Genomic DNA, 19,978 nt, shown 5'->3' with positions numbered 1-19,978 from the left:
TATGCCTTTTCTATCCATATACCTGTCCAAATGTCTTTTAAATGTTGTTATAGTACCTGACTCAAGTACTTTCTATTGCAGCTCTTTCCATAAACCCAGCACCCACTGTTTAAAAAGTTGTCCACAGGGTTCCTATTAAATCTTTCTCCTCTCATCTTAAACATATCTCATCTGGTTCTCCATTCCTCCTCTCTGGGTAAAATATTGTGCATTCACCCTATCTATCCCCCTCATGATTTTACTCACCTCTAGAAGGATGAACTGTATATAAAAAAAGAATTTCACTGTACCTCAGTACAAGTGATAATAAAGAACCATTGAATCATTGAAGATCACACTTTAGCCTCCTGCGCTCCAAGGAATAATGTCCCAGCTTACCCAACCTCTCCCTCTAGCGCAGGAATTATGGTGTATTGCTTCCTCCCCACAGAGCAAACGACCAGCTACACTAGTCAACGTCATTGTGTGGGTACTCAGGTCATCCGTCAGAAACACCAGTGTGTAGAAAGGAACTTTAGATGCTGATTTATACTGAAGATAGACACAAAGTGCTGGAGTAACTCAAAGGGTCAGGCAGCATCTCTGGAGAAAAAGGATGGGTGACGTTTCGGGTCAGGATCCTTCTTCGGGGGAGGGAACTGGAGGTAAGAAAAGGTCAGAACAAAGCAGGGCTGGCAACAGATGGCCAAGGAAGAGTGGAGATCATAAAGGCCCATTGTTGGCTGGGGAAGAAATGATAACCAAGTGATATAAGGATGCGAACAGTGGAACTGGTAGGACAACTAGGATGGGGTAGGGGAGAGAGGGAATGCAATAGTCATTTGGTTTAACAGTTCTTTGTAGCTCAGTGCCAAATTTTGTGTGGTCAAATTTTCGTGAAATGTGGATAGGCGACATTTCAGGCTGGAACCCTTCTTCAGACTGTCTGGAGAAGGGTCATGACCTGAAACGGTGTCTATGTATGTTCTCCAGGTTTGCTGCCTGACCCATTGAGTTACTCCAGTGTTTTGTGTCTGTCTTTGGCATAAACTAGCATCTTCAGTTTCTTGTTATTACTCCTGTGAAATACCTTGGGACATTTTGCTATGTTCAAATAATACAGAAATGCAAATATGGGTTTAATGTTTGTTCGAGATTAATTTTATGAGATTTGTAATTTCTGTATTCCATTCCACCGGTATCCCATTTAGCCCTGTGGGTGCACTCCCTCAGAATGAGGCCATTAGTTGAATGAATTCTAAAAATACTCTTTTTGGCCAAATGCCAACCATGTAATGTGGTTTCATTGATCAAGGGAACATGAACAACATTCACAGTTGTTTCGGAGGCTGCCACGTTTTGACGATTTTATTTAATTTTGTCTTTAAGATTTTTTTTAGTAAATGTATTTCTCCCTTCAAGGCAAGTGTTGTAATGTTTCATATTTCTGCAGGGTAGCCTTGAATTGGATACTGGCATTTCGGGGTGCCACAGTGGCACAGTGTTAGAGCTGCCATCTCACAGCGCCAGATACCCAGGTTTGATCGTGACCACGGGTGCTGTCTGTACAGAGTTTGTACGTTCTCCCCGTGACTCTGTGGGTTTTCTCCGGGTGCTCCGGTTTCCTCTCACAGTCCAAAGGTGTGCAGGATGGTAGGTTAGTTGGCTTCTATAAAATGTCCCTAATGTATAAGATAGAACTAGTGTGAATGGGTGATGTATGGTCGTCGTGGACTCAGAAGGACCAAAGAGCCTGTTTCCATACTGTATCTCTAAACTAAACTATGCAATAGAACACTTGGATCATATTACATGTAGGAAGTGAAGCTCACTTGACAAATGTATTCCAATTCCTTTGGGATGTAATCAGCAGGAGAGATTAAATCGAGCTAGTGTAAAATGTTGGAAGTTCCGCACACCTGGCTGTGGTCGTGGAAGCTGTGAACATGGCAATTGATATTTTTAAGGCGGAAATTGATATATTCTTGATTTGTTTGGGTGTCAGAGGCTATGGGGAGAAGGCAGGAGAATGGGATTGAGAGGGAAAGATAGATCACCCATGATTGAATGGTGGAGTAGACTTGATGGGCCAAATCACCTAAATCTGCTGCTAGAACTTATGAACTTGGGACTTTGGTGGCAGACTGGCAGATTTTCTGCAATATTGGAAGTTATTCCTGTTAATATTCCAACACATTTTTAATTCACCTCTACTTCGTGTTTACACAGTTATAATAACACATTTCCAGTGAAACTAAGTTTGAATTGAGTTGGGGAACTGGGGCCACAGTGTTTGAATGAGCGAGTAGGAACTGGGGGCCACAGTGCTTGAATGGGAGATTGGGAATTGGGGACCCTGTGTGAATGGGTGGGAACAGGGACTGTGGTGTGTGAATGGGAGCTGGGGCCCTGGTGTGTGAATGGGAGAGTGGGAGCTGGGGCCATACTTTGTTAATGGGTGGGACCAGGGGCTGAAGTGTGTGAATGGGAGAGTGGGGGCTGGGGCACAATGGGCCAAATGTCAATCCATTGACATTTCTGAACAATGGGATAGCGGTTTGTCAGAGTTTCACTGTATTTGGATTTCCAGAAGGAATTTATCAAGATGCCACATGAAAAGATACCAAATAAAATGTAGGGCTTTTATATTATATGAAATCTAGTAGCATTGATTTTGCATTAGTTATGTTCAATGTTCTACCTGCTCCACACTTCCACATGCAGTGAATAAATGCACCACTGAATGCTACATTGAGCCAATAGCTTTTATGGCTCTCAATGAAATCTCCATTTCAAGAGAAGTGGCACCTTGCTTCAGCAAAATAAATAATTGCACAAAACAAACCTTCCTCAGAGCGGCTCCATTCTTGGGTCTAAACATTGCTCAAGATTTTGACCCCTTTGGCTTTACTGCTCAATGACAGTGGCAGAAACAAAGAACTGCAGGTGCTGGTTTACAAAAAAAAAAGATACAAAGTGCTGGAGTAATTCAGCAGGGTCAGTCAGCATCCCTGGTAAACATGGATAGGTGATGTTTTGGGTCTGATTGATTGATTGTGGTGGGGTAAGGAAGAAAGCTGGAAGAGAGGTGGGGCAGGACAAAGTGGGATAAGTGATAGGTGGATACAGCGAGGGGATTGATTCAGATGAGAGGGCTTTTGATTCCTCATACACAAATTGGAGGAACAGCATCTTATATTTTGCTTGGATAAATGGTACAAACATAGAATTTTCCAATTTTAGGTAACTAACCTAAACTAATCAAATGGGTGGGTGTATTGAGAGACTAGCATTTCAAGCCGATAAACCAACACAATCATCTGGCAATGACGAATCACTCGGGAAACGTCATGTGAGTTCATTTTAAACCACTGTACCAAATGACCTTCACAGAGGTATACAATGGGACAAAATTGATGAAGTATTCGCACCAGAAGCACAGTATTTCTCTGCTGGATTCAATCTATGCGGTTCACTTTCCTGGATGACCCATTATTGTTCACTAATACTCTGTCACTGAATCATATTGCTTTTAATCCCCTAAAAAAGGGGCAAGATGGAGAAGATAGGTTATCTGATTGTGCGCTGTCCTTCATATATCTCTGCCTCTTGTACAAACCATTCTTGGTGGCCAATAATATAATGATACAAGTAGGGGATAAGGACCATGTAACAATAATAGGGTTCGCAGGAGAGTTATGTGCAATCTGGCATAATATCTGAAGAAAACAAAATCATCAGATGAATTGATCGGGTAGACACACAAAGTCTCTCGCCCAGTTGCGAACCAGAGGGCATAGGTTTAAGGTTAGGAGGGAAAGATTTAATAGGAACCCGAGGGGTGGCTTTTTCACACAATGGGTGGTGAGTGTATGGACTGAACTGCCGGAGGAGGTAGTTGAGGCAGGTACTATTGCAACGTTTAAGAAACATTTATTCAGGTACATGAAAAGGATAGGTTTAGAGGGATATGGGCCAGTGAGACTAGTTAGGCGGTGGGACATGTTAGCCGATGTGGGCAAGTTGGGCCGAAGGGCCTGTTTCTACACTATATGACTCCATGACTCAAATATGACAGCTGCATATGAAGCTATTTCACATTCCCTTGTTCTGCTTCAGTGCTTCTACAAGGAAGGACATAGGAGACAGTGCCATGAAGGTTCACTGCTGGGATGGGAGAGTTGATTTATGAGGAAGTATTAAAGGGCCAGTCCCATTTGGGCGACCTAATCCGCAAGTTCTGGCGAGTTTTCCCTCGACATACTCGCAGCATGGTCGACACGATGTCGTAGGAAGTCTTCGTAACTCTCCTTCATGCTTGAGAGTAGTCTCCGCATACTCTAGGCCTCAGCTAGGTCACGGCGTTTTTTTCAATATGTTAAAAAATGCCCGTGAGTAAAAAAAGGTCGCCATGGAAAAAATCGATATTTTTTTACTCGTAGGTTTAGTCGTAATAGGTCGTAGTAGGTCGGCACGTTAGTCGTCGGTAATCGAGGATAGTCGAGGGTAGTCATAGATAGTCTTCATCATAGTCGAAGGGAGGTCGAAGGAGATCGAAGAAGGTCGTCTTCACTCTCCACTATTCGGTGTCCAATTTTCCCGAAGTTAGTCATAGCTAGTCGAAGACAGTCTTCAACATAGTCGAAGGAGGTCTTCTACATAGTCGAAGGAGGTCTTCAACATGTCATTTTTTCAAACTCTTCTAAACTCGCCAATTAGGTCGCCCAAGTGGGACAGCCCCTTAATCAAATTGAGTCCATATTATTTGAAGCTTAGAAGAATGAGATGTTTAAAGTTATGAGGGAACAAGACAGGGCAATTGCTTTGAGAATGTGATGGGAATGGTTTCAGGATAAGAGATTGATCACTTGAGACTGAGGTGAGGAGAGATTTCTCAGGATTGTGAATCTTTAGAATTGCCTGTTCCATACACTGTATTCAAGGCCGAGGGAGGTTGATAGATTGCAGAGGCGCGGAGGGCTATGGATATTGGAAAATAGAGTCAAGGCCAAAGATTAGATCAGCCAACGATTATGATTGAATCAGAGAATGGGTTTGAGGAGCTGTGATGCCTCCTCATGCTCTTACTTCTAATGAACGTCAGAATAATGTGCGCAAGGTGCTGTCAATAATCTTACACAATTAACAGCTAAAATGACAATGAATGGGAAAGTTTCAATTTCCCATTCCCATTCTAGTTTCCATCTCCGTTAAATATGAAGGACTGTTCAGTGTTTACTTAATCCAAGTCTAATTCTTTGTACACACCGCACAAATGGTTGGAAATAAATGAAGCTCAAAGGTCAATTTTCTTTCTTTTATTTATTCACCCTTTGGCATGTTGATAGTCTAGGGGTTCTATCTTTGCACCTCACTTTTTCTCTTTCTTCCTTTTTCTCTTTTTTTTTCTTCCAACTATAAAACGTTAAAATTGAAGCTGTACAACAACTGTATAATTTTATATGTCGTTGGTTCTATTTTTGTACACTTGCTTCTAATAAAAAAATTTTTTTTTATTGGAAGCAAGTTGCAGAATATTCCCTCGTTTGTGGTTCTGTGTTTTGCAATAGTTTAGGAAAGCACGTAACTTTTCAATAATTGACAACAATGTTTTGAACATTAGGCTGTGTAACAGATTAAACATACAAGCAGAGAGAGAGCTGTCACTTACTGAGGGGGTGAGTTTCAGTTCGGACCTTTCCCTGTCTCCTTGTTCGAAGAATTCACTCGTCACCAGTTCAGCAACCTGCAAGATGATCACGGATTTCTCAAAGAGAAAATATTTTCTTTGAATGCTATACCATATTACATTTGATTCTACACTTTTGGACCCAATCTAGATTCTATATTATACACAACTTAGAACACTGTACATTCACAGTAATTTGCTACAACTCTAACACATTTTGTAAGGCCAACATCTACTGCACAGTATTGATTAGTTTGTCAGTGGATGGTGATATGCAGCCATCTTGAAAAAATCTGGTCCATGAGATGACAGTACTCCCTCCACGTTGTTTCGTTAGGGGACTTCCAGCATTTAGATCCAGAGATAATGAAGGACCGTTCATGTATTTCCAAGTTGGGAGAGTGTGGGAGGTGGTGATGTCTCCAAGTCCTGGAAGTCATGGGTTTTGGAGATACTGTCATTGGAGTCTTGAAAATGTACTAAAGTGCATGTAGATAGTGAACAGTACAGCACTGTGCGGTATTGATGGAGACAATGAGTAGCATGTCAATGGCTTGCTTGGTTCTGGATTGTGCCAACCATGTTGGAGCTACCCTCTCCAGGAGTGGAGAATTCCTCATGTCTTTGGCTTGTGCCTGGTAAACAGTGGAAAGGCTTTGGAGAGTCAGGTAGGACATTCACTCTGGATTAGCTTTACTTTAGACATTAGAGATACAGCGTGGAAACAGGCCCTTAGGCCTACTCAGTCCATGCCGACCAACAATCCTCCCATACTCTGTCTAGCACTATCCTATGCACTAGGCAAGGCAAGGCAAGGCAACTTTATTTATATAGCACATTTCATACACGAGGCAGACTCAAAGTGCTTCACATAAAAACATGTCATACATACACTAGGGACAATTTACAATATTACCGAAACCAATTAACCTACAAACCTGTACGTCTTCAGAGTGTAGGAGGAAACCGGAAAAAACTCTACCACTGATACCAGATAGAGTGGATGTGGAGAGGATATTTCCACTGGAGGGAGAGTCTAGGACCAGAGGGCACAGCCTCAGAATACAGGACGTATCTTTAGAATGATGATGAGGAAGAATTTCTTTAGCCAGAGTGTGGTGAATCTGTGGAATTCATTGCCACAGACAGGTGTGGAGGCCAAACCATTGGGTAATTTTAAAGTGGAGTTTGATAGGTTCTTGATTAGTAATGTAGTCAAATGTTATGGGAAGAAGGCAAAGGAATGGGTTAGAGAGGGGAAAATAGATTAGTCATGGTCAAATGGCAGAACAGACCCCGATTGGCTGAAAGGCCTAATTCTGCTCCTGGGTCTTATGATCTTTTGTTGAATGTCGGAACAAGACAATGTGAAGAGCCAAGGTACACAAAATTGCTGGAGGAACTCAGCGGGTGCAGCAGCATCTATGGAGCGAAGGAAATAGGCGACGTTTCGGGCCGAAACCCTTCTTCAGACCAGATGTGAATGTGAAGAGCCAAGTTGGCTTCCTCACTTTCCTATTTTCTCATCTTCCCATGTGTTGTCCAAGAGTGGAACTCGCTATCAAAACATGGAGGGGACGGGGGACACAATTATTTGGCGGTCACGCGCGCATGCGCACACTCACCCAAGCGCGAGGCTTCGGAGGCTCAATCCAGCGCTAAATGCAGCTCAACTCTGCCTGTCTCACCGGGTTAACTACAGCCCTGTCTGGACTGACGGGACACCAGCGCTGCTTCTCCGCGCTGGGCCATATTTCCCGCAAGTCCAGGAAGGGTTGTAGGCTCACCTGGCGGGACGGGCAGAGTTAGCTGGGTTTAGCGCTGTTTGTCTGCACTGGCCCGTCTGATTCCCGACCAAAGATCCTATAGCAGAGGATCTTTGCTGCCGACCTCTCTGGCCAACAGTGGGGGGGGCACTCGGGACAGTGCCGGAGACCTGGCCGGGATCGATCCTGGCTGTGGATGAAGCGCAGGTCTGTGCCACGTCTCCCTCCTCCAATCACCGCACTCTATCCTCAGTCCCACCCCCCCCACTCCTCCCTCCTCCAATCATCGCGCTGAAACATGTCCCGCCCCCATTGCCTGCTGACCGACGTCTCTCTCCTCCAATCGGCGCCCTCGAACATCGGTCCCACCCCACTGTCTCGCGGAAAGCGGAGATTTCACCGGATTTTAAAATCCGGATCACAAAAACTTGGGGGGGATATCCCCCACCTCTCAAAACATGGAGGGGACGTGTCCCCTCTGCCCCCCCCCCCCCCCGGGTTTTCCGCCCCTGATGTTGTCTGCCACGAAACTCCTTACACACAGTGACTCTAATGTGTGTGACCTTTACACCAGAAGCAGTGAGTCACAAGTGGTAGACACAAAATGCTGCAGTAACTCAGCATCTATGGAGAAAAGAAATAGGTGACATTTCGGATTGGAACTCTTCTTCACAAGGGGATACTGGGCCACAGTCACCGATAGGCTTCTGGTCACGCGCTGCTAGAGATCTTTTCACTAAATTCAAAATTTCAAAAATATAGAGAACAAATAAACAAAAACTGTTACAAATAAATTTCTGAATAAAAACATGAAATTGCTATCAATTAGGGCGGCACGATGGAGACCCGGGTTCGATCCTGACCACGGGTGCTGTCTGTATGGAGTATGTACGTTCCATCTGTGACCGCATGAGTTTTCTCTGGGTGCTCCCACATTCCAAAGACGTGTATGTTAATTGGCTTTGGTAAAAATTGTTAAATAATTGTAAATTGTTGCTAGTGTGTGGGATAGGGCTAGTGTGTGGGATAATGCTAGTGTGTGGGATAGTGCTAGTGTGTGGGATAGGGCTAGTGTGTGGGATAGTGCTAGTGTGTGGGATAGTGCTAGTGTGTGGGATAATGCTAGTGTGTGGGATAGTGCTAGTGTGTGGGATAGTGCTAGTGTGTGGGATAATGCTAGTGTGTGGGATAGGGCTAGTGTGTGGGATAGTGCTAGTGTGTGGGATAGTGCTAGTGTGTGGGATAGGGCTAGTGTGTGGGATAGTGCTAGTGTGTGGGATAATGCTAGTGTGTGGGATAGGGCTAGTGTGTGGGATAGTGCTAGTGTGTGGGATAATGCTAGTGTGTGGGATAGGGCTAGTGTGTGGGATAGGGCTAGTGTGTGGGATAGTGCTAGTGTGTGGGATAGGGCTAGTGTGTGTGGGATAGGGCTAGTGTGTGGGATAGTGCTAGTGTGTGGGATAGTGCTAGTGTGTGGGATAGTGCTAGTGTGTGGGATGGTGCTAGTGTGTGGGATAGTGCTAGTGTGTGGGATAGTGTTAGTGTGTGGGATAGTGCTAGTGTGTGGGATAGTGCTAGTGTACGAGGTGATGACTGGTCGGCATGGACTTGGTGGGTTGAAGGGTCTGTTTCCGCGCTGTATCTCTAAAGTCTAAAGTAAATAAAGGAAAGAGGAAAATATATCTTAAAAGGGAAGTAAAACCCTTGCCTTTTATGTGAAGTTCAGTGAGATTGCAATGAGTGAGACTGTGCTAGAACCCTGTACGCTGCAACTAACTGGTAGTTCTATATGGAAGGCCATGCACCAGTGCATCCTAGTCCACACTTTATCAAATCCCTTACAGGGGTAGCCAGTCTTCCATACAAGGCAGATTCCTGACTGCAAATTGCTGTCAATCTTCACATGGTTTACAAATGCTCTCTAAGTTCACATTTTATGCTCTAAATAATAAAAATGTGTCTAGGTTGTATGGTTTGCAGCTAAGAGGTAATTCAGAGTAAAACTCTGTGTATATTCAAGGCACTGACCTGTCTCGATATCTCCCATGGCTTTGTTACTGCCCCCAGGTCACAGGCAGTCATCAGCATTGACCTACAATGACAATACACATTTTCATCAGCAGCCATCTATGTCACTGCACATACGACTGATACATCCTGATGTATTTTAAAATGATTTGCTGTGTTTGCTTGTGCACTGCCACATGCATGTATCTCATTAAATTTATCGTTGCAGTGACTTTAAAGTAGGAGAAATTGGCTTATACCCCCCTCCCCCCCCAATCTCTCTCCCATGATAATAATGTGTGGGCATTGAGGTGGGCTAATTCCTAACCCCCTTCCTCATCCACTCACTGCAGTGCGAGCAGCGTGTCACGTTGGTGCTGTCTGATCATACAAAGTAGTGTTGTGTGATGGCACTGTTCCCTGTGCTGTGTTTGATAGGCACTTGGTCAAACATCTGCTTATCAACCTCCCCTACCTCACACATATCAGTCCATTACCTTCCAGACCTGATCTGCTCCACTCTCTTCCAGGTTTCTTCCCACCACCCCCCCCCCCCCCCCCCCCACCACTACAATCAGTCTGAAGAAGAGTCCCAATCCGAAACAGCACCTGTCCATGTTCTTCAGAGATACTGCCTGACCCGTTGAGTTATTCCAGCACTTTGTGGGGGTTTTTTCAGCAAACCATCAGGAGCAGTGTTTGAAAACTGGAGACTGGTGTTATAACTGGGTGGCATCCTGGTGTAATAAACTCCCTGAAGATAGACACAGAATGCTGGAGTAGCCCCTGTCCCACTTAGGAAACCTGAATGGAAACCTCTGGAGACCTTGCGCCCCACCCAAGGTTTCCGTGAGGTTCCCGGAGGTTTTGGTCACTCTCCCTAATGGTGGAAAGTGGTTTCCGTGTAGTCGAGGCTTCTTCTATGTTCCTGCGATTATTTAAAAAAAAACAAAACCGGCTTCGACTAAAAATAGGTTGCCGTTTGGTCGAAGCCAGTGGAGTGGGATTGCAATTTACTTACAGGCAGTCGAAGGCCATCTCCTTCGCTGACCGGCCATTTTGATTGGCTCATTGGAGTTTTCAGCAAAGATCCTATAGGAACTTTGGTTTTCAGGACCTAGAAGATCCGCCGGAAGCTAAAATGCCCGCTAACTTTATTAAACTTCTTACAACTGTCTCCATTCCTTCTCCCCCCCCTTCTCTCCCCTTCTCTCCCCTCCTCTCCCCTTCTCCCTCCCCTTCTCTCCCCTTCTCTCCCTTTCTCTCTCCCCTTCTCTCCCCTTCTCTTCCCCTTCTCTGTCCTTCTCTCCCCTTCTTTCCCCTTCTCTCCCTCCCTCCCTCCCTCCCTCCCTCCCTCCCTCCCTCCCGCGCTCTCTAAAGGACTTACCATGCTCTGTGGCAGCCATTTACCTTCCTCTTCATCAAGCAGACAGCGCTCCTCTGCTGTCCCTGGCCCCCACCTTCGCGATGTCTGTGTGTGTGTGTGTGTGTGTGTGTGTGTGTGTGTGTGTGTGTGTGTGTGTGTGTGTGTGTGTGTGTGTGTGTGTGTGTGCGTGTGCGTGTGCGTGTGCGTGTGCGTGTGCGTGTGCGTGTGCGTGTGCGTGTGCGTGTGCGTGTGCGTTCGTGTGTGTGTGTGTGTGTGTGTGTGTGCGGTCGGTAGCAAAGATCGATGCAGCTTCGATCAAGGCTTTCCAGGCAAGTGACCAAAACCTCTGCCGACTCATGGAAACCTTGGGTGGGGCGCAAGGTCACCAGAGGTTTCCGTTCAGGTTTCCTAAGTGGGACAGGGGCATAACTCAGCGGGACAAGCAGCTCCTGGAGGGAAGGAATTGGTGATGTTTCAGGTCGAGACTCTTCTTCAGACTGAGAGTCAGGGGAGGGGGAGACATAGTGATATGGAAGGGTAAGGTGTGAAAGGGGCCAATGTTCGAGGAAATGTAGTATGGTTCATTGTTAGCTGAGGGGAAGGTGACAACGAGGCTCCAATCAGTAATATTTAATCAGGAGGACAATAGAACTAGTCTGAAAACTAGGATGGGGGAGAGGGATAGCAAGGGTCGCTGAAAGTTAGATAAATCAATTCTCATACCGCTGGGTTGTAAGCTGGCCAAGCGAAATATGAGGTGTTATTCCTCCAATTTGCATTGGACCTCACTCTGACAATAAACTCCCTGGTCATGCTGCCATCAGTTGTGGGTGGGTGCGTACAAACACAAGACGGTATAGGCTGCACTTGTCTAAAATGTGTCTGTTCATCCTAAACCCTTAGACCATTCGACCGAAAAGCACTTAAAGAAAGGATGCTACATAAGCCCATTTTATGCCAGATGGAATTTAAGTTCTTATGTCATTTCACTATCTTGTTTGACAAGCATTAGATACAAATCCTGACCTGAGCATTTCTCGTTGATCCTTTATGTGCCAGTTGTATTCTCCCGAATTCACTAGTTCAAAAAATTTTGTTCTTCGCCTGGGAACAAAAATATATTTTAGATTATTAAAGTAGAATATAGAACATAGAACAGTACAGCACAGGAAAGGGCCCTTCGGCCCACAATGTTTGTGCTGAACATGATACCAAGTTAAACCGATCTCATCTGCCTGCACATGATCCATAATCCCTCTTTTCCCAACGCTTCCATGTGCCTATCCAAAAGCCTCTTAAGCACCGCTATCGTATCTGTCTCCACCACCAACCCTGGCCCCCGACCAATCTCTGTGTAAATGTTATTCTCGAGCAATGTTAGATGTGTTTATCTGCAAGAATATGTATAACTAATATCGCCACAAATAATGAACATAAAATTGAAACAAAACTGCTCATCAAGGCGTTTGTTGGTAAACTGTAGATTAAAATCCCACTGTCTGATACAAAGCAGGAGTGGGACAAATTTGGTTGAATCCGATTCAAATCTGACACTGTGCCTCTTTCTGATCCAGTTTGGGAAGGTGGTGCGTTTGTTCCCAGTTGACTGAAGTGGGACTGATTGGTGCTTTTTGTCAATGCATCTTGATCCAGGGAGTAAACGATATGATACGATACGATGCAATAAAACATTATTCATCCCCAGAGGGAAATTGGTCTGCCGACAGTCACAACATACAAGGTACACAAAAGAAAATTGAAATTATAACTGTAGAGTTACAAAAGCTTGAAAGCACATGCCACCACATTCAGGAATATCTTTCTATCCACTGATATCAGACTCTGATATGCTAAGGACGAATGCCTGATCTTCCAGTCCACCTCATCGCAACCCTTGCACATTTTTATCTGCACTTCACATGCAGCTTTAACTCTGTATTCTGCACTATGGTTATTTTCTCTCTTTCACCACCCGAGGTACTCATGTATGGCATGCAAACATTTTTTTTTCACTGTATTTCGATACATGTGACAAGAATAACATGTGACGATACCAAATGATTAAAAATGACCATATATGAAAGTAGTAACACATAGAAATTTTTGCAATTTTCAGTACAAATTAGAATTTCATTGCTTCATAGAAATCTGAAATGAAGACAGAAAATGTTGGAAGCACAGATCAGGAAGGTATTTTCAGAATGAGGAAAACAGTTTCCTCTTCTTTCTCCACAGAGGCTGCCTGGCCTGCTGATTGTATGCAGCATGTTCAGTGCGGACTTCAATCCCAAGCTTTTGCAATGAATTAGTGTTACTATTGATACCAGTCTGGTATCGATACTACTGATTCCTACTAGTTTGCATGTTCCACCGTTCCCATCCCTTTGAACTGATGTTGGCATTTTGGAACAAGTGCTGGACTCTAACAAATGGCCATTTACCAACAAATGGAAATGATGAAAACAGTGTTCATATTTTTTCGCTTTCCTAATAGATCTGACTTTTGTATCAAGAAAAAGCCAGGAAAGGAACCCATTTTGATGGCAAAGGCCCACACGATCATTACTGACTGCTTATTCATTTCAACTGACCTCAATTACTGCTCCACTGAACAAGTTCATCACATTCTGCGTAAAGAAATACTCCTTGACATCTGTCCGAAATTTGCCTTTCATAACATGGAGCAAGCCTTCTTATTATGTTATCCTGCAGCATCTGACAATATTATTTAGCCTTTATTTTTATTCACCATGTTATTCCTCTGTGCTGTCCCTCTGACAGGTCTCATATACTCCCTGAAACCTCATCCTTATTACGTTTTTTGTTTGTATAGTGTCTTCCTCTAGCATTCGGGTTCAATCATGTTGTTCTCCTTTATATTAGGCTTGGGGTTGGATGGGAACTTTTCCACAATAACCAGTAGTGATTTCAGTGTTGGTTGTTGAATGATCAAAGCACTTTTTGCTTCACTATATCCTGGGAGGAAGAGAATTTCACTGATTTCTGGAATAGATTTCAGCATTCTGTTCGTTTTTTTTACTGTAAAATGCTGTTTCAACTTGGTGAAAGAGAATTCCGTTAATACCTCTGTGTCTCAGTTCATAAGGCTGTTTCTTTCAACCTATCTCTTAACCGAGATCAAATTGATCAAATCCTGGAGTACACAGAGGATTAGTAGTGAATCATACAGCATGGAAACAAGTCCATTGGTCCAATTTGCCCATGCTGACCAACATGCCCCATCTACACTAGTCCCACCTACCTGCGTTTGCATATCCCCCTAAACCTTTCCTATCCATGTACCTGTCCAAATGTATTTTAAATGTTGTGATAGTACCTGCCTCAACTACCTCCTCTGGCAGCTCGTTTATACCTACCACCCTTTGTGTAAAAAATGTGTCCCTCAGGTTCCTATTAAATCGTTCACGCTCACCTTAAACCTATGTCCTCTGGGTCTTTATTCCCTACTCTGGGTAAAAGACCCAATCTATTCCTCTCATGATCTCACACATTGCAACAGCAAGGCATTTTAGATAATGTCCAATTATTTTTTCTGTTCACAATTGCACTGTTGTGATGGATATTTTATTTTCCAACAAATAGCACCTTATCATTGAGGAATTGACTGCAAGAACAATCCACAGGTTTAAAGCAAGAACTAATCCCGTGCTATCAGTGGAGTTATCCTATGGGATAAAATGCCTGGCCTCCCTCACCATACTTAGCCTTGGATTTGGGGGCCACTATCTCTCATTAAATTACGACACAAGTACCTATAAGTAAACCACATCTGATCCATCCTTCAGGGAGGGCCATCCTTTTAAACCTTACTTATTTGTAGTTACAATATTAGTTATGTCCACATCTACAAATAATGCTAAACTCTCATTTCGCCACCCAGTGAGAGCGAGTTGCCAGAATAAATTGTGTTATTCAGCACAAGCTATAAATACTTCAATGTACGTCAAAGAGCAGAAATGAGTCCTGATAGCTTTGCAATATTTGTAGATGTGGACATAACTAACATTGTAACTTCAGGCACAAAGTAAGGTTTAAAGTGATGGCCCTCCTTGAAGGATGGATAAGGACAGATTGGGTTTACTTATTGGTAATTGCATCTGATTTTACAAGCCCCAATTTTAAAGACACAGTCAGGGTTGGACCAGTGTGAAATAAGAGGCCATTGATAACTGGCCACAAATAATTGGCCAAAATGTCGGAATGGAGACATTTTTCTCCCAATTACTCCATTTTGCATTGGGAAGTCCATTGAACTAAGTATTCATTTCAAAACCAGGTGGACATAGGTTTACGGTGAAGGGGAAAAAAATTAATAGGAATCTGAGGGGTAGCTTTTTCACACAAAGGGTGGTGGGTGTATGGAATGAGCTGCCAGTGGAGGTAGTTGAGGTTGGGACTATCGCAGCATTTAAGAAACATTTAGACAGGTACATGGATAGGACAGGTTTGGAGGGATATGGGCCAAATGCAGGCAGGTGGAACTAGTGTAGATAAGACATGTTGGTCGGTGTGGGCAAGTTGGGCTGAAGGGTCTGTTTCCACGCTGTATGAGTCTATGACTCTATGATTGGTCATTTAGATAATGAATTGGGGGTGTAAATGGTGTAAGTGGTATGTGACGGTAAAAAAATCCATAACTTCAGTAAACCACTAAACCTTGTATAATAGAACCATTTAAATTCAACTATGTTAGCGTTTAATTTAATTTAATTTAGATTTGCTTTTCATTTCTTGCTTCACGGTTGGAAGCACTTGACTTACTCTATGCTAATGAGATATTGATCTGATTTTCTTTGACCTTGTTTTACTTATAACAAATGATAATTTCACAAATGTTTGGCTTGTTTGCGAATTTTGTCACTTTAAATATTTTCCACTTCAGTGCTTGAAAGAGAAGGTCTTGTGTACGTGCAGCATCTCGGAGGCTGTTTTGATGCCCATGTTATATAACAACCACGTGATATAAATACATCTCTTTTAGTCCAATTCACTGCTGGAATATTGACACCAAATCTAACCTGCATTACTGCTTTCAGAGCCCTTCCGCATGAATTTGCCCCTCTAGAAGGCAGATCTTTTTGTCAGTTTTAATGATCTGATGAAACTAGAACTTGAAATCCTTGTTTTTATCATTAGAGGGAATTTTTTACAAAATGTATTTGAACCATTGTGAAACGTTGGTTAGGCATCCGTTGCTTGCGTGAAGAATACGGATATCCTTGCCTCAGCTTCTCTCCATATCTAAGCATTCCAGTGAAAACATTAGCTGTTAAAATGGAGATGCAGGAACTGCAGATGCTGGTTTACTAAAAAAGACTCAGCGGGTCAGGCGGCATCCTGGAGAATGTGGATGTCGGGACCCTTCTTTGGCCTGAGAGCACTAGGGGGGGAGAAAGCTGGAAGTGAGGTGGGGGTGGGACAAAGTCCGGCAAGTGATAGGTGGATACAGGTGAGAGGGGTTTTGATTGGCAGATGCTTGGGCAACAGGTGATAAGATGGTAAGACAAAAGGTGATGAAATAAAGAAATAAAGAGAGAAGGGGCATGAAATGTGAAGCCAGAGGAGGGAGTATAGGTGGAAAGGGATGGGGGAGGGGAGGTGGGAAGAGGATAGGAAAAAGGGGTGCGCATCCATGTGAAGCACAGGGAAGAGAGGGGGGAAGGGGGGAATGTTAGTTGGTTAGTTATCTAAAATTGAAGAATTCTATGTTCATACCATTGGGTTGTAAACTACCCAAGCAAGTATGAAGTGCTGCTCCGCCAGTTTGCATGTGGCTTACTCTGGCCCAGGACAGAAAGGTCAGTATGTGAATGGGAAGGGGAGTTAAAATAGTTAGCAGCCAAGAGACCCAGTAGGCCTTGGCTGGCCGAGTATTAGTGTCAGGCAAAACTGTCTCTAGTCTACACTTAGTCCCGCTGATGTAATGGAGGCCACATCTGGTGCAGTAGATTAGGTCAGAAGAAGTGCTTCAGACCACCAGGGGTGGCGGGGCGATGGCTGCCCTGCTGGCAGTCTGTTTGTTTTTTCATTCGTTTTGTTATTTGTTAGTGTGTTAGAAGTTTGTTTTAATGTCCTTTGATTTTTTTTATGTGGGGGGAGGGGATCGGGGGAAACTTTTTTTCAAGTTCTTGCCTTGCCGGAGATGTGATTCATTTTCGGATCATATTCTCCGGGCGCTCTGCGGCCTTCCATCGCTGGAGCTGGAAGCCTCCTCGGACTGACTTTGAGCCCTATCGTGGGGCGTGGACTTAACATCGGAGCTGGTCCCTTGCCTGGGATCGCTCCCACCGCGACCACCGCAGACTTACCATCAAAAGCTCGCAGTCTTCAGGAGAGGCTACTCTGGAAGCTCCAACATCGCGGAACGTTCGATCGCCTGGCGTGGGGGAGTTGCATTTCCCTGATGCGGGAGCTGATCGCCTCAACGCGGAGGGCCCGATCGCCGCTGACTACGGGAGTCAAGATCGGCCTGTCAACGGGGGCTCGAGGCCCACGACCGAGGAAGAACTAAGGGAAGGACTTGAACTTTATTTTGCCTTCCATCACAGTGAGGAATGTGTAGGAGTCACTGTGGTGGATGTTCATGTTAAAATGTGTTTTTGACTGATCTGTTGCTTTTAATTGTATGACTGACCTGGCCAATGAAATTCCTCGTATGTTGCAAAGCGTACTTGGTGAATGTAGATCAGTGCATGTTCCTTTAACATAGTGACCTCACCACTACTAACCACTCCCCATTATCTTCAGTATAATTGTAACCTCCCCACCTCCAGCTCTCTCTCTAGCTCCAGTGACAGACCACGGACAGCTAGGGCACGAATGTGTATCAATATAAATGTTAGTAATAAAACCAGTTGTGAAGACATCGTGTGTTTCAACAAATCTTTACATGGTGTCAGAAGTGGGATTTCCCGGTGGTCACGTACGTAGGCTACGTCTTCACGGCTGAGGGTCTGAAGCCAGACCCGCAGAAGACAGCTGCGGTCTCTGAGATGTCCGCACCCGCCGACGTGCCCAGCCTGCAGCGCTTTCTGGGCATGGTGAACTGCCTGGGGAAGTTCATTCCTGACCTCAGCGAGCTGAGTGCGCCCCTGAGGGAACTGATCAAGAAGGACACTGCCTGGGCTTGGTTCCCGAAGCACCAGACGGCTTTCGATGTCCTGAAGTCCAGACTGGTTCGCACCCCCACCCTCAAGTTCTTCGACTTGAAGCGTCCCATCGTCCTCACCTGCGACTCCTCGAAGTTCGGTCTTGGTGCCGCCTGCCTGCAGCTCTACGATGGCCTGCAGCTGCCTGTCTCCTACGCTTCTCGCACCATGACCCCCGCTGAGCAGCGTTATGCTCAGATCGCGAAGGAGCTCCTCGCCGTGGTGTTTGCCTGCTCGAAGTTTAAAGATTACATCCTGGGCAACACCTTCACTGTCGAAACCGATCACCAGCCGCTGGTCACTATCCTGAATAGACCGATCCACGTTGCCTCTTCCCGTTTGCAGCGAATGATGCTGCAGCTCCAGCGCTTCACGTTTCGAATCGTGTACCGCAAGGGCAAGGACATGTTCGTGGCCGACACACTGTCCCGCGCACCGCTGGCGTCCACTGCCCGACACCCGTACGAATCGTCTGACCTGATGGTGTTAAACGTTAATATTGTGCCTTCACAGCAGATGCAGTCCCTGGTCCAGCACACTGCCAAAGATCCTGCCCTGCAGCAGCTTGCCGACGTCATCCGTCGTGGCTGGCCAGACCGTCGCTCATCCTTGCCGGTCGGTGCCGCGCCCTACTTCCTGGTCCGGGACAAGCTTGTGCTGCACGACGGAGTGGTGGTGAAGGGCCACAAGGTTGTGGTTCCTACTGCGCTGCGGGACCACTACTTCCAAACCGCCCACAGCGGCCACCCCGGGGCGGAGGCCACTCTGTCCCAGGCCCAGAGCCAGTTCTATTGGCCCGACATGGCACAGGACATCCGGGAGAGGGTCTCCGCCTGCTCTGCCTGCAATAGCCTCTCTCCCCATCAGCAGCGCCAGCCGCTCCTGCAGCAGCTGCCCCCGAACTGCAGTGGATGGCAGTCGCCACTGACATCTTTGAGTGGCGTGGCAAGCATTTCCTGGTCCTTGTGGACTCCTACTCCAGCTGGTTCGAGGTGGATCAGCTGCCCTCCCTCACATCTGCTGCTGTCATTGGGAAGCTGCGCCGCCACTTTGCAACCTTTGGCTCCCCTGCGAGTCTGCAGTCTGACAACGGCAGCCAATTTTCGAGCGCGGAGTTCCGCGCTTTCGCTGCCACCTGGAACTTTCGTCACCACACCAGCAGCCCCGAGTACCCGCAGAGCAACGGCCTTGCTGAGCGCGCCGTCCGCAGTGCCAAGGAGCTGCTGGAGCATTGTAGACTTTCTCGGTCGGATTTTTACTTGTCCCTCCTCAACCTCCGCAATATTTCCCGTGACCCTGCCTTGGGCTCGCCTGCTCAGCGGCTCATGTCCCGCACCACGCGCCCTCCGATCCCAGTATCCCAGCGCTCCCTGAAGCCTGCGGTCTTCAGCCTTGCTGCCGTCCAGGAGCGCATTGCCCAAAAGCAAGATATCCAGAAGCGCTCGCATGACAAGTCCTGCCGTCCCCTTCCACGTCTATTCCCTGGCCAGGTGGTCCGGATGCAGTCCCCCTCCGGGCACTCCCGGCTGGCTGTTGTCGTCAGCTCTGCCGGCTCTCCGCGGTCTTACCACGTTGACTACGAGGGTACCATCTACCGCCGATCCCGCCAGCATTTGCTGCTGGTCAACGAGCACGCTCCGCCTCCTGCAACCCCTTTTGCCCCGCCGGTTTGTTCCTCGCTGCCCACCGCTCCTCGCATGCCCAGGACTCTGCCTTCTCAACTCTTTGTGCCCCGGTCTCCTGTTGCTCTTCCACCCTCGCCTGCCTTGCCCGCTCGCTTGCCCGCTGCTGTCCCCGTTTCCCCTCCCCGGTCACCTCATCCTCCCTCTCCTGCGCATTCTCCGGGTCGTTCACCTGCCTCCGCTCCTGCTCCTGTCCCTGCTGTTCCTGCGGAGGAGGGGGAGGGCGGGCTGCGTACCCGGTCCGGGCGGTTGGTCAAGCCGCCTGTACGTTACGGGGAATTTGCTTAGCTGTTTTAACTGTTTCCTGCCGGTGTACGCGT

General features: G+C 46.1%; 1 protein-coding gene across 1 annotated transcript in view; it reads right to left on the bottom strand.

The window, feature by feature from the left end:
• pde11a (phosphodiesterase 11A) overlaps positions 1 to 19,978 on the bottom strand; it is a 189,825-nt gene that overhangs the window by 23,749 nt on the left and 146,098 nt on the right. The window contains exons 16-18 of the mRNA XM_033023867.1: positions 11,834 to 11,911; positions 9,463 to 9,526; positions 5,651 to 5,725 (exon numbers count right to left, since the gene is read on the bottom strand). Coding sequence (XP_032879758.1) covers positions 5,651 to 5,725; positions 9,463 to 9,526; positions 11,834 to 11,911 — 217 coding nt within the window. The remainder of the gene's footprint in view (positions 1 to 5,650; positions 5,726 to 9,462; positions 9,527 to 11,833; positions 11,912 to 19,978) is intronic.

This window comes from Amblyraja radiata, chromosome 7, assembly GCF_010909765.2.
Source record: "Amblyraja radiata isolate CabotCenter1 chromosome 7, sAmbRad1.1.pri, whole genome shotgun sequence".
Classification (NCBI taxonomy): domain Eukaryota; kingdom Metazoa; phylum Chordata; class Chondrichthyes; order Rajiformes; family Rajidae; genus Amblyraja; species Amblyraja radiata.
The sequence above is the reverse complement of the archived record's forward strand: the minus strand, read 5'-3'. Positions and strand labels throughout refer to the sequence as shown.